At 45.3% G+C, this 15,300-nt stretch overlaps 2 protein-coding genes across 2 annotated transcripts; one reads left to right on the forward strand and one right to left on the reverse strand.

Moving 5' to 3' along the window:
• Window positions 1-27: 27 nt before the first annotated feature.
• Window positions 28-9,014, forward strand: hnrnpub (heterogeneous nuclear ribonucleoprotein Ub). Its single transcript, XM_029142224.3, has 14 exons — window positions 28-630; window positions 2,045-2,159; window positions 3,769-3,848; window positions 3,937-4,076; window positions 4,209-4,308; window positions 4,539-4,651; window positions 4,826-5,089; window positions 5,184-5,303; window positions 5,398-5,526; window positions 5,631-5,799; window positions 5,908-6,189; window positions 6,264-6,535; window positions 6,620-6,757; window positions 6,992-9,014. The coding sequence occupies exons 1-14, from the start codon at window positions 174-176 to the stop codon at window positions 7,040-7,042; spliced, it is 2,430 nt and encodes an 809-aa protein (XP_028998057.1). The 5' UTR covers window positions 28-173; the 3' UTR covers window positions 7,043-9,014.
• Window positions 9,015-9,738: 724 nt separating this feature from the next.
• lft1 (lefty1) lies at window positions 9,739-11,676 on the reverse strand. The gene is made up of 4 exons (XM_029142226.3): window positions 11,345-11,676; window positions 10,992-11,238; window positions 10,643-10,882; window positions 9,739-10,454 (listed from the first exon to the last, which is right to left on the reverse strand). The coding sequence occupies exons 1-4, from the start codon at window positions 11,607-11,609 to the stop codon at window positions 10,130-10,132; spliced, it is 1,077 nt and encodes a 358-aa protein (XP_028998059.1). The 5' UTR covers window positions 11,610-11,676; the 3' UTR covers window positions 9,739-10,129.
• Between the last annotated feature and the right edge of the window lie 3,624 nt (window positions 11,677-15,300).

Raw genomic sequence — 15,300 nt, forward strand, 5'->3', positions numbered from 1 at the left:
CCCCTTCGCCGCAGACTCAGTGTGGGCTTTTTTTCTACCGGTGAAAAGCTTGGTCGGACAGCGGGTGCCATTTGGCGCAGAGCTCACGTTGCAACCGCTAACAAACAGCGCTCAGATAGTTTAACGTGTTATTGTTGGATTTATTTAATACATTTTGTCGTCGAATATTCAACATGAGCGCAATTAACGTGAAAAAGCTGAAAGTCAACGAGCTGAAGGATGAGCTGAAAAAGCGTAATCTTTCGGACAAGGGGCTGAAGGCTGAGCTGATGGACCGCCTGCAGGCCGCGCTGGACGAGGAGGCCATTGCCGGAGACCCCGCCGTGGAACCAGAACCCGCGGCGGAGGAAGGTTTCGCCCAGGCCGCCGATCAGGAAGGCATGGGGGAGGAGGAGGAGGGCGAGGGCGAGGGCCCGGTCGAGGAAAGCATGGAGGCGAACGAAGATCCAGAGGAGCCGCAGAATGGGGGCGACGGCGATGGCGTTGCCGAGGACGAAGAGATGGGAGAGGGGGAAGAAGACGCGGACGCGGACGAGGATGACGACATGGACCCCATGCTAAAGGGAGATGTGGACGACATGGAGAAAATCGAAGCAGAGGATGGTGAGCCCGCGGACCAGGCTGCTGAGGGTGAGTCGAACGAATTCGTTTTTTTGAATTGCGACTGGCTGGATGGACTGTGCTGGGTGTTGCTAAACCGTTAGCGTCAATGGCACCGCGGGGAAGAGCCGGCCGGGAATGGCTGCGTTTGAATGCGTTACCAAACAACAGGGCGTCCATGTTGAGCTAACGTTAGCTAGCGTGACCTCGCTAAGCAGGCTAGGCTAGTTAGCCCCAAACCGAAACCCAGCGCCTAGCATCCATCGTTTAAATTAGCATCGATCAGCGCCGTGGTTAAATAACGCACGTCAACCGAAGAAGCGGCATTAAGGGTTGATGTTACAGTTATAAACGCTTAACTTGACACAAAAGTGTTATGTGCAGATAAACGTTGGGTGTGTTTAGCTCCAATTAACGAGTAAGAGAGAAATACGCGATTTAATAAGCGAAGGTTGTCCCTTTGATTTCGCTTGGCTAGCGTGTTAGCTTGTTAGCTAGCTAACGTCATTTTCTTTGTCTGGTGTCGTGTTAGTGTAGCTGGTCGTGTTTAGCTAGTGATTTCCAAATCGAGGCAGTCGTATTAATGTTAGAAGAGAGTTGCCCCACCATTAAGCCATACAGCGATGAGCCGTCGAAGATTAAATGGATTAAAACTAAATTTTGAGTATCGTTCGGTCGGATCTTACGGTCGTTGTATATGAGACTTTCGTGCTATGGACAATTCGGCGGTACCGCAAGATTTTAAATCTGGGATTTTGAAGGCCAGTTACGGGGCTATGATCGTGGCGTCCTCCTTTTTAGAAACCATCGGTCGTATGACCTGAGATGGGTGAGGGAACACCTGAACTAGTTACGCCGGGACTGTGTGCAAAGACCGTGTGAAGACGCTGAAACGCCTTCGAGCTCGCACGTGTTGACGTTTGACCGTGGTTTGACTGGCATCTTGATGGAGTCTATAGAAAATACGGATTCACAAGAACTAGAATCAGTAATGTAGGGTAAGACTGAGGGGAGGAGGGGGGTTCAGGGCTAAATAGGTTCTCCCCCCATACCTTGCATGATACATTTGACAACAGTACAGTTGTCCCCCTATCAAAATATATTTCAATAAAATATTGCATTATAAACCCTTTATTGCAGGGTTAATGTCCCTTTACTTTACAGAGACTTGTTTTCTTTCCAGCCCCATTACAGACACTGTTGACAATGTTTATCTGGACCAGCTGCCATTGTAATTATCTGGTCATGTAGCTGTTACCATTCATGAAATATGATTGTATTGTTTAAGTGTAATCACGAGGTGTTGCCTCATAAGTTTCATGATTATGGTCGACACAATGTACTAATGAACGGGCTTTGTGGGGCCAGAACCCCACAGCCAGTCCGACCTCTTTCTCACACAAAAAGGAGCACCTCATTCTATATCTTTGTTCTATTTTCAAAGGAGATGCGGACAAAGACACGAATGCTGATCAGAAGAATAAGAAGGGTGTTAAGAGACGCCGGGAGGAACATGGAAGGGGCTACTTTGAATTTATTGAAGAGAACAAATACAGCTGGTAAGGATGGGACAGATCAGAAATGGCCTTCGGCATCCCTGAAGCGCCATCCATAGCTTTGTTAAACTGTATTGGCTTTAAGTGCCAATGCACATATATTTTAGCCAGAGGAAACCCTCATTAAGTATATGTATGAATACCTTTACTTTTAAACATGTTTTGAGGGTCATCCCTATCTACTTAAGAGCCTTACCATTTACCTTTTACAGTGCACACTCATATTGTGTCTTTATTGGACTGCATTCTGTACCAGAAGTGCATCTATCAAGTCTCTGAAGTTTTACATCTGTTCCTCATGCCACTTACTGTTTTGGAGAGCCTGTTGTGTCCTCAAGGTGAATCCAGGCTGCTCAGAGAACCCAGAGGAAAGTAGCAGAAGGTCACATTTGAATGGGGGGTGGGTGGGGAGGAATAGCAGAGAGGTGTGGGAGGAGGGCTCCACTGCTGCAAAGTAGCAAACAAGGATGTAGTAAAATTCCCTCAGTGTCTGGAACGTCTACAAGAGGAGATTGCTATCGACGGTCCATCGTTTTACCTCGCAATGGTGTATTTTTTTCCCTCGTGTTTTAAAAAAAAAATCTTTTATTTCACTGGTTGTAACGTCAAAATGTAATTTCTGTCTCATGTATCACGTCTTGTTAGTGTGTCTTATCATAGTATAATAGTGTGGATGTTGGTGCTTGCAAGGCTTTTTTCTGTCCTTTTGCAGATGACATCATGCATGGTGTGTGTGTGTGTGTGTGTGCACACTTACATGTGCCTACTTCTTGTTTAGTATTTTGTTTTCATTGCCCACTTGACATTAAGATCAATGGACAAAAATTAAACTCATTTGAGTCAATTAAAAGTTTGGGAAAGTGTGGGATTTATATAGATTTTTCTTTTCCCCCCAATCAAAGCTACACTTCCTACTAATTCAAGAATTCTTTCCCCATAAAAGCTCTAAACTGCGGTTCTGTAAAGATAACCCCACAGTCATATTCTAACCTTGCGCTCCAACTCACTGTACATTCTTCAGAGCTGTTCCCAACTCTCCCATTCGCACAGCTCCTTAGGCTGCCTGAGCACAAATAAGCCAGATGTCTCTGGACTTGCTTGCTGCTGATGAAAGTGGGATGATGAGCACTCAATCTGTTCATTCCCTTTTTAAATTATTGTCTTCCCTTTTTAAATTATTGTATTGACTTTGTTAGAAAAGCAAACACAAACACTTGTACTGCATAGTTAAACACAGCAGTGATTTGTTCCCAAGAAACCACTACTGTGACTGATGGACATTAATCACAGAACTTTTGAACTTAACTGGTGCAGAGTTCTTGTGTTATTGTGTTCACCAATAAGCAAGTGGAGGTGTTTGTTTTTTTTTCCTGTGTATGTCACATTTTAGATTTCGCTGGATGCGCCAAGGTAAGTGTTACCTGCCAAGGTGCACAGTACAGCTGACTGGGCTCGCTTGCCCACTTAATGTTTTACATGTTCATCTATCCTATACCTTGTTTTTCTACATATCTGACCCAATATTTCAGGAAGTGGTCCCAAGGCTTTATGTTCCATTTTAGCTGCATTGTCACAGGAATCCTCTAACTGACTGGTTGGTGTCTCTTTTCAGGGCCTCTTTTAAGTCTCCTGTCCCACCTTTGGAGGAAGAAGATGAGGAGTTTGATGACACAAAGGTTTGCCTTGACACCTGTAAGTGTTCCAATGTGAAGCATGAAAACAAAACTACATACCATTATGCTTGTCAAATACAGGTGTGTATATAATCTTTCTGCTCTAGACAACTGCGACCTGCACTTCAAGGTGTCACGGGATCGTTACAGTGCCTCATCTCTTACAATGGAAAGCTTTGCTTATCTGTGGTCTGGAGGAAAGGGTACCTATGGTGTAAAAAGTGGCAAAGCTTGCTTCGAAATGAAGGTATTCTTACAATACGTCTACCTCATTATTTAAAAAAGTATTATTAGTTACATGCTTTCAACAATAACTTTAAAACTATGCCAGGAATAGTCAACATTAACATTATGGCGTTTGTTTGTATTCTATCGACAGATTACAGAGAAAATTCCTGTAAAGCACATTTCAAGCAAGAACATGGAAATCCATGATGTGCAGGTTGGCTGGTCCCTGGCTACTGGCACACTGCTACTGGGTCAGTCTTCTCTTTCTTGAGGACCTGTGTTGTTTGAGCCCCCTCTAGTGGTTAATAGCAACATGACATTAGTTTGTATAAAATGGCTCCATTTCTGCCTGCACCGTGGTAATGGTGGTTGGCTGTCTGCCATCATCATCCTACTCCAGTCAATTCAACTATGGGTCTTGTGTTTTCTGAGTCACTGGCTATCTGCATTTGATAATTCTTTGTTTTCTTTTAATGTTCAGGTGAGGAGGAACACTCTTATGCCTACTCTGGAAAAGGCAAGAAAACCATTAATTGTGTGACAGAGGACTTTGGAGAAACCTATGAGGAGAATGATGTTGTCTGCTGCCTCATTGTAAGAATTTGAAAATATTTTACGACAGCCAAGCCAATATTAAGATTTTTACAAAAATACAGAGGATTCCGTTTTTAAGAAGCATTTAGTTAGATACAATTTCTGGCTTGATTTTGTCTTTTATTCAACGTGTTGTCTCAGCATTTTATAGTTTAATTAATTTTGTCTTCTCAGGATTTTGAAGGTGATGAGGTGATGATTTCATTCTCCAAAAATGGCGGGGAGCCAGCCCTGGCTTTCCAGTTTAACAAGGACACTTTGCATGGCCAGGCCCTTTTCCCCCACGTCATCTGCCACAACTGTGCCGTAGAGTTTAACTTTGGTCAGATGGAAACTCCATATTTCCCTCAGCCCCAGGGCTACACCTTCCTGCAGCAGATTCCAGTCGACGAGCGAGTCCGTGGGTTAAAGGGACCCCAGACCAAGGCTGACTGTGAGGTAAATGCTCTATTTGTTATATAACACATTGTATACTTTTAAAGGTTGCTCATTTGGTTTGTGACTTGGATTGACTCTCTTCTTTCCCTTACAGATCATTGTGATGGTGGGTCTCCCAGGTTCAGGGAAGACTACATGGCTGAAAAAGCATGTCCAGGAGAACCCTGGCAAATACTACATCTTGGGCAGTGACACCATAGTAGAGAAAATGATGGTCAGTAGTGACAAACGTGTGGCAGATTGTGCTTTAATATTTAGTCCCGCTTAAAACCTTTTTAATGTTTCAATAATTTCCTTCTTTGATACAGATCGGCAGCCTGAAACGACAGTCAAAGGACATTACAAAACTGACTGCAATCTCCCAGCGTGCGCCACTTTTCCTGGGAAAGTTTATTGAGATTGCTGCACGCAAGAAAAGAAATTACATACTAGATCATGTAGGTGGTTTGTGCAAAGTCCAATCTTTGAATTTTATTATCTGACAGAGCTGACTGTTAAAAGATCACACGAGTATAACTCCTCATGTCTTTATTCTCTCCAGACTAACCTGTCTGCGCCTGGCCAGAAGAGGAAGATGTGTTTGTTCGCAGGCTTCCAGCGTAAAGCTGTGGTGGTCTTCCCCTCCGATGATGACTTTAAGCAGAGGGTCCAGAAGAAGGTTGAGAGCGATGGCAAAGAAGTGCCTGAGCATGCTGTCCTGAAAATGAAAGGTAAAACGGATGTTGGGGAAATTAAATGCCAAAATGATGAGCAACCTTACATTGGTTGTTTTGTTATCGTTCAGGTATGGTAATGAGGTATCTTGTTTTCTTTCGCAGGTTTTTATGCTCTACCTGAGGAGGGAGAGAGCTTTAATGAGGTCATCTTTGCCGAGCTGCAGAGAGACGAAGCTGCCAAGCTGCTGGAACAGTACAAAGAGGAGAGCAAGACCGCGTTGCCTGCTGAGAAGAAACCCAACCAGGGAAGCACAGCACCTAAGAGAGGCGGTGGTCCACGCGGTGGTGGACGCGGGTCCAAGAATCAGTTTGGCCGTGGCAGCGGGCCTGGCCAGAGAGGTGGTGGCCGTGGAGGCTACCAGAACAGAGGCAACTTCAGAGGAGGTGGGATTGATATTTTCACCCCTTTACTCCACTTTACTGTGTTCTATATATCTAAGCCTTTTGTGTCTCTGCAGCTCCTGGCCATCGTGGTGGCTTCAACCGTCCACCTCGTGGTTTCCTGCCTCCCCCAGCCTTCAGAGGAGGATTCCCCAACCGTGGGAATTTCAGCCGAGGTGGCGGCCCTATTCCCAGCCTTGGTGGCTCTCCTAGAGGTGGACCAATGAGGGGAAACATGGGACACAGAGGGGGACACATGAACAGAGGTGGCCCAGGGAACAGAGGGAACATGAACCGAGGTGGGGGAGGCAACATGAACCGTGGTGGAAACAGGGGACATCCCAACCAGGTAGGTTGCATAATTACACAAATTATGTCCAAGTTAATTTTATCTGTTCTTCATTTCGTTATCACTATAAATCTGTCCGTCTAGTTTCAGCAGAGAGGTGGTAACCGTGGCAACTTTGGCAACAAGAATGGTAACTTTGGTAACAACAGGAACAGCGGCAACTTTGGGAACAGGAACGGCATGGACAAAGCCCAAGCTTTCAACCAGAGCTGGCAGCAAGGGGTCAGTGTCGGTTCACTTTTGGAAATATTTACTATCACGTTATACTTAGCACCATGGTAATGTTTTTACTTTGCAAGCTGGCCATCATATTCTCCTTAAAATCTTAAGTTTGTCACAAATGCAATTACAGCCTCCTGTAATGAGCAGTATTGATTTGCAGTGTACTGACATTTGTGGTTTCGGTGCAGTTAATGTGGGCTCTGTTATGACAAATCTCTCTGTTGTTCTGTGCAGTTCTGGAACCAGAAGCCGTGGAGCCAGCAGTATCAGCCCGGATATTATTAAGACTCGTTCTAAAGGACTGGTGGTCGATACCGAGACCCACCACTGAGCCACGGAACATCCTGCTCTGAGTTTTGCTTTTTGTGTTTTATTTTTATTTTTTTTTTTTCTAAAACCCACTTTTTAATCATCAAAAAGCCACCAGGTGAAAACGAGGCTAAAGTTATATGGAGCAACAACATTCCATATCGGAGCATATCAGGCAACCAGAGTGTAACTGAAGATTTATATAAATATCTGTATGCACATGTACAACGTGGGTTTAGTCCAATTCGATTGTTTTTTTTCCTTTCGTTGTATATTTTATGATTTTTGCCACTTTTAAATAATGTGCTTTTAAAAAAACATTTGTTTATACTCAGCAACATTTTGCCACCTGTGGCAGATGTATTTTTTCTCCCCAGGGTTGTGTATTTTACCTGTGCTGTGATTTTTCTTTTGTTAGCTTTTTTTTTTTTTTTTTTATCACAAATTGTAAATATTTTTGTTTTTGCATAGTTTGTATCAGAAAATTTAAGAAACAGTAATGATCAATAGATACTCTTGCTTCTTGGCAGGAAGCACGATGGCTGGTTATATTTCAACTATAAATATCAATAGCGTCCATTAAGTGAAGCAGCAGATGAATTACAGCAAGTTTTTTGTCTTTTGTTCACACCAACTGTAACCTAGACTCCATAGACTCCAATAAACAAGTCGTTCGCTTTTTTTTTTGCATTGTTCCTGGTTCATGGCTTTTGATTGAGTTCAAAGGTGTGTAAAAGACCTTTGTGTAGGCGTTTGCCTCGTTTGCTGCTTCAAACAATATGGACATCACTCCAGCACTCAGTTTACACCCTATTAGTCAATTAGCCCGTCTATTATCATTTGCAATCATTTAGCTATTCTAATGTGTGGGTCCTTTCAAGAACATATGTGTCCAGGCCATTTTAAGGATCTAAGTAAGCCCGTCTTAGTACTTTATGCCTCTTAAGTCCTTTCCTTCTATTTATATTGTTCGTTGGGACACTACGCTTGATTCTCAGGAAAAGTGTAGCTTCTAGATTGTCTTGAGCAGTTCCTGTAGTGCAGTAGACTTCTGAAAAACACAGCTAGCACTGATAAGGTCATTACAAACCAGAGCATATTTTGAATGTTTTTATTTTCTTTTGTTCCTTAACTCCACAATTTTAAAACATTTCCGGTTGATGGTAGTTGGGCAAATAAAACAAAAGTGGTTGGAGGCTGTAAAGTTGCTCATCTTCACCAGCAAACCTAAAGGGCTACACAGTGTCACAACACATCCACACAACTGACAGATCAAGACTCCAGAACTAGGGGAGAGTGTGAGAGTACTTTTTTCAACATATATATATATATATATATCTAAAGCCCTAACTCTAAACACCTGAGTTGACATTGGTGACTGTGTGGCCCAGCAATAATGGCAGCTCCTCATTGAAACCATTCACCTGCCAGAGGACACCCGGCTTGTGTCCAGCACCGCAACGATCAGACTAAACCCAGTGGTGTGTGTCCATTTCCTTCCTCTTTGATCTGCCCACGTTAATATTGAATAAACGTGTAAATACTATTTCAACCATGCACGATTGTCCATTAATGAAACTTTTGAGTAATACCTGTATTGTGATAATGCCAGTGTTAGTTTGCCAGAGTACTGCTGTGTGATGAATTGTCAGTTGTATTTAAATGTTTGGAGAGTTTGCTCCCTCCTGTTGTATTGTACTGGATCCATACATCTAGCAGAATGCAAGCTTTACAACATAACCTATAATATTACAGACACTATATTTTTACTGCTTTTCCGTTGCCATATCGGGTCTTTTATTAATAAACCAACTGCGCAGAGGCTTGAGACTTTTTCAGATCTGTTGTCTTTTCTATACGACAGTTTTGATATTTGTGTTGAGGAATTCTGGGATTGTGTTTTCTTTTGAAATGTGTCACATCTCTATTAAAGTTAAAGAAGCTGGTACAGAGTGTTTGGTTGGTTGCCTGTAGATAGTCCGTGTTCACCTTCTTCAAATTAAGGTTCGGTTTTAACTGGTGAATGGAAAGATGCTGAGCAGGGATCACTGCCTTGTCAGGGCAATGTGGGCCAATTCATCTCCTTTGTGATATCAAAAGCTTTAGATATCAGATCAGGATACAGTGCATTAACAGAGGCAAGTTGAAGCTCAACCTTTCTATTTTTAACGCAATCACAGATTTAAACAATGTGTATTTGTCTATGTCTGACTTGTCTTTACAGTCGCCACCTGGGTCTTTTATTCTCACGCCTTCATTTCCTCATACCACACAGACAGCTGCTTGTTTTCAGCAGGGCACCGCGTTTACCTCTGTCAGCGGCGTATTAATGAATGACAAGCCCCCCCCAACTCAGAAGGCAAACAGCGCATTAGTTACAGGCCCCCATGGCCAATGTTTGGCCTGGATTAAGCCTGATGTAAACACACAAACAACCAGATCCCTAACAAGGACTGAGTCTGCGTTTTCTCTGTGTGTGGCTGTTTAAGTAGATTCCACTGCAAATAAAGCATTAGCTCTACGTATGTCGATGACACTGGGGGCCTCAATGTGACAAGTGCTATAAGTCATTAGGCAAATTATTTGCTCTGCTTTCCAATTTCCTATGAGTGCAAATAAGGAGGCAGCTGCATGGAAGCGCATGTGAATGTGCTCATGTATGTGAATGGAGCCCGACAGACATGCTTGACAGCAGGGAGGACAAGGAGCGGGCATTTGTATGTGAAACTAAATAGTTTATTTTCCAAAGCATAAACTCATTCTATGTACAGTGTGAAGATACAGCCCATCAGGCAGCATCCGATTGGATGCTGCAGACGTAGCACAACTCATTCCAATATGATTTTTTTTTAAAAAAAGATATACAATTTTTTTTTACAAAATACAGGATGTGAAAGTGCTCGTGAAGGGAGGTGACGCAGCAAAGACTGTGCCTGTTGCGTGTGAAACTCCCAAGTACTAAACGTGTTGAGAATAAAAAAAAAAAACCCTTAAATACATCAACAACCCAGAGACACCATAGTACCTCACTCCCCCTAAAACCCGTGGTTACTGGATCTGCTCTCACACTATGGAGATGTTGTCCACGGTGCACTCGCACTTCTCCACTATCATGTTGGGGAATTCGGCCACCTCGATCTCCGTGTAGTCGCCCTTCTTCACCAGGTACATGATGGGCAGCGGGGAGCTCTCGGACACCGCGCACTTGCGCTCCCCGTAGCCGTAGTTGCGCTTGGGCTGCCTGCAGCCGCCGGTGCAGCTGAACGCCTGGTACCCCGCGGGCTCGATGATCCAGTACTGCGTCCACGTGAGCGCGCGGAAGTTGATGAAGTGCTGCTCGCGGCAGCAGCCGTCTCTGCTTTGGCTGGCGTCGCAGTCGCCGCGGGAGCTGACGTGGGGAAAGGTGAAAAGGAAGGTTAAGATCCCCGTCGGATTCTCCACGTTAAGTGTTCGATGGGCACGACGCGCGCGATCGTCACGCCGGCCCTACTAATGAATGCAGATGCTGATTGGTTTGCAACGCGGGCCGTTTGTCACGCTGACTCAATATCCTGTAAATCAAAAGCTCGCGCTCACCCGTATTCTTCGAGGTTAAGTGTGTAGAGGATGAGCTCGGGCTTCCCCAAGGTGTTGTCCGTCTGCTCCTGGGTGGTAAAGCGCACACTCCTGGCGATCTCTGCCGCGTAGCTGCCGGGTCTCTCGCCCTCTATCCACACCTCCAGGTGCATAGGTGTCTTCTGCTCCGTCTTGGACCAATAATGCACCGCCTGGGTCACATCAAAGCTCTTCCAGCCGGTCTCGTGAATGGGGATCAACCTGTGAACGCGAGGGGGCGATTAATTAAAAAAAAAAAAAAAAAAAAAAACAACAACAGCCGATTCAATTAGAATGACGTCAGCCCGGTTGGATCAGCGCCGCCGCTCACCGTGAATCCACCAGCGACGTGCGGTTGGCTCCGCTCGGCAGCACCTCCACCCAGTAGATGCTGACGCGGGCGTTGCTGATGGGCCGGTGGCTCTTCCTCTCCACCGTGAAGCGCTTGTGGAAGGACGACCTCTGGTAGAGCTTCAGCTCCGCCATGGTCACCTCGCTGTTTTCGGGGATCCTCGCCTCCATGTCGAACACCATCCGCTGCCGAGCGGTGTCAGAGTACAGATACTCCCCAGAAATGTCTAGAATAACATTGGAAAAAAATATTAAATACACGTTTTGCGCGCGTCAAAATTGTACTCGAGCACATTCTTCTATGGGAGCTGAAGCTCACGCGAGGAGCCGTACCTGCGTTTCCGGGGATCCCCCGCAGGATCCCCGCGAGGCTGGGCAGCGATCGGCGCCTCCTGCTGCGGTGCGTCTTCAGCATGGCCGAGTACTTGTTGCGAACGTGCGCCGGGACGACCAGGTTGTCCAGGTCCCTCTTGTGAATGCTGGGGACCTCGTCCAGGCCCAGCGTGGTCAGCAGCGCGTCCTTCACGTCCCGGTGCGTGAAGGCGGCGGCGAGACCGCAGAGCGCGGCGCACAGCACACAGGCGCGGATGAGATCCATGAGTCGCAAAACCTGAGCGTCACTCGGTCACTCGGAGACAGACAGTGTCCCCCCTGACACTTCCAGGGCCTCTTATACGGTTGCTCCCCCCCCCCCCCTCCCTCCCTCCCCAGCCGGTCGCACTTTGCCGATGGGGGCAGGGACCCTTATCAGAACAAAGGTGCGACGACACAGCCTACATCTTAAACAGGATATCTAAGTGGCCATACTTCAAACAGCAACAATTAGACTCGGGTGCAACTTCACAACGGTTCCACTAAAAGTGCTGCATTTGAAGTCACGGCGAGGATTTAAAACGTGGGTAACCTCAAAAAAAAAAACTGATGGCGACGTGGGAAATGATGTTCAGTAGCGTCTGTAAAATATAGATTTAAACAAAAAAAAAAAAAAAAACTCGGGGATGATGAACACACACGGTGTCGCGCACTCTCCGCCGCTACACGCGTGCCCCAGACGGACATCTCTTGACCCGGTGAACCTGGAGTGGCCTCTCGCCCCAGTCGGACCCTTGTCTACACCCACACTACACACTCGGACGTGGACATTCCACCGGGCGATGTCAGTCTGGCAACGGCCTGTCACACTTCTTGGCGTCTGAGAGGCCGGAGGACGGTTTTGGTCCCGGACGACGGGGCCCTGAAGGCATCGGGGTCACCGCTCTGTACAGCGGGGTCCCAGTGTATAACAGGGAGATGAGAAGTAACAGTGCTTCAAGGGAGGGGCAGAGTAGGGGATTAGATGTTTATTCGAGGCCCTGTCGCCCATTCTTGGTCCTCTCCTGCAGATTAAAATTATTAGTCAAACAGACAGTTAATCCGGGGGGCCGGGCTGGGCCTGTGGTGGATGTGGATTGGGGCAGGCTCTTCGCGGGTTGGTGATTATCTGATTCCATTGCGAGGCTCTGCCTTGCCTTTTTTGTCACACAAACATTAGAAGAGGGCCGCTCTCGCCGGCCGCCCAGAGGGCCCGGCCCGCGCTTGTGTATTGGGCCGCGTTTGCTTAGAGATGTCAGACAGACCGAAGGGGGCACAGACAGGAAGAGCAAATGACAGATGACCGCCAAAGCAGCTCCCCTTCAGCAGGCGGCGCACGCCGCCGGCAAATGGGACAAATTATTAATTAGTGCCGGAGACCCGAGCACAGGACGCAGTAACGAAGTGGTCGACACGATGAGACAGGGGGAAAACGGGACGTCTAACCATCCACTCGCGTGTGTTCAAAGGCAACGTTGTGTAGCTCTGCGTCTACTGGTTTTGCTTCAATATCTTTGTGTATGTTGCAGTTTACTGTAAATTGGATTAATCATACGTTCAGTACGAATAAATGTCAAAAAGCAACGGTTTTCTAAAGCAGCATTTGTCAGTTTAAATGATGTATTGAATACATTTGTATTTCATTTTATATGTAACTATTTAAATTCTAAGAGAATTGATTGAATTTGTTTTTACATTGATTTTTTTTAACAAATTACACAATAGATAATGCAATAAATATAAAAACAGGATGTTGTTTACATTAACTCATTTACTGATAGGCAACATATATATGACCAGACTAATACAATGCACACAGATCATACATGCAATCCCTAAACATAAATCTAGTCACTGATCTGATCCACAGGTGAGGTCCACGCTGCTCTGACGTCAACATCATCGGTCCAGGTGTTTAAATTCAAAGCGCATGCAGTGATCCAGTCCCAGCAGAAGTCAGGACGGTTGAAGTTATTGCTCCGCACACGGGTCCGAGCTCTCCTTTCTCCCCGCCTCTGCATCCACCGATGATCTGCGCGACGCGTCTCGGTCTTTCTCCCTTCCCATGCCAATCAAGGACAAATTGCGCAGTTCAAAGCCGCATCTGATGCGCCGAGGTGCCATTTCTTTTCAATCAAAGGCCAACAAGCTCCTACAATCAACAACGCGGGTGTTAATTAACATCCACCCATTAGCATTCAAAAGCCCGCAGATTTATTGGCCATCGCCTTCCATTTGTGGAACATGAAATCCCTCTTGGCTGCAAAACGGGATTGCTGATTGTTGAACGCCAATAGGAGACACATCCTCGGCTTTCCGCAGGCTGCGCGTCACTGTGCGGCATGTGATGTGGCCCGCTCCCTCCCGCGGAGTCGCTGCTTGCGCCATAATGTCAATATTGAACTTGTGTTGGTGGCCACCGCAAACTCCTCATTATTCACATGGCCGCATTGTCATCGGCTTCCTGATCTGCGGCTGCCCGTGTTATCTCAACATCAAATATTTGGGGGAATGACCCGCTTCTCGTTTGCACCTTAATGGCCTGTATGGTCCTTTTCATTTTGGTGCAGCTGCAGACGCGCAGACGTGCTGCGCTTTAAGTCTGGCCCCCGTCTGCGGAGCTGCCCTTCAATAATCATAGCTCAGGTCGCGAGAGGGAGAAAGCGCCAGAGCTGTGCACGGACCATTATTAGCTGATGGCCACCACATTTAGACGAAGTACAAGTCAGTCTAATTGCATTTCACAGAGCTAATGAGTGGCCGGTCAGAGGCAGACAGAGGGTTTAATCCCAGCACAGCAGACTTAACCAAATAGGATCAGACATGATTAAATAGGCCTAACAATAAATATTATCATTAACTTTTAATTAATTGGGGAGACTTTTAGTGTGCAGGATGTTCCATGGGATACGGTGGAGAAGGTGAATAGGATGAATCCATGTATTGTTTGCTCCTGTCTGCGGTTTCGATGTGTTTGGACCTAAAGGCTGAAATGAATAAAAAAAAAAAAACAACCGGCTGTGCCGAAACAGGAAACCTGCAGTAACGTGTGTTGTACAGAAGAGGGCGCTAAGGTAACATCAGCATGGGGAGCGCGTGTCAGGCGAACAGCCACTCTGCACTCAATGCGTTGTAATTCGATTTGGTGTCTAGTCTTTTTTTTAATATTAGTTATCAATCAACAGTGAGGCTACTTAATTAAATATATTATATGTAATATATTTATATGTCTGCATGAATGTATTTTAAAATCATTTTTACCATTTAATGAGTTTAAGTTTGTGTTCTGTGTGTGGCATTACAAATAAATACATTTATTATGATTCTGAGATTTCTCATGCTTGAAATATTGCTATTCACACGTCATCCTCACCAGAATCCCCACTGACTTCTAGCCATATTCTGACACTGTTGTGATCACTAAGAGCTCTCTGTAAAGTGCTCAAAAGGACGTATGTTACATTAACAACACAGCTCATATGAACATTAATAAAATACCTGTATCTTAGATAAAATAAAACACTCAAATAAATATATAAATAATTAATACTATTAAATGTATTAAAATCTGTTGCATAAATTGAATTAAATGTTAGTGAAGATTTTCTTTAATAAAAAACAAAACCATTTATTTATTATCCTATAGGGACACGTTGCCTTACACAGAGGTTATTTCCAACCCAACCTAATCCCAGCAGTTGCTTGGCTGTTTCTGATCAACGTTCAGCGACTGTGTGCTCTGCATTTCTCCCAAACACCGCTAATATTTCCTCAAACTGTGTCTGTGTGCCTTGATTGTGTTTGTGAGTTTCTACTTTGCTACTGCCCATCATTCAACAGCTGCAAAGTACTCGCTAAGCACTGCACTTCATCATCATTGTTACACATCATGTGGATCATTAACATTATGAGATGACTTTTAAGACATGATTGCAAAT

This window comes from Betta splendens, chromosome 24 (assembly GCF_900634795.4).
Source record: "Betta splendens chromosome 24, fBetSpl5.4, whole genome shotgun sequence".
Lineage (NCBI taxonomy): Eukaryota > Metazoa > Chordata > Actinopteri > Anabantiformes > Osphronemidae > Betta > Betta splendens.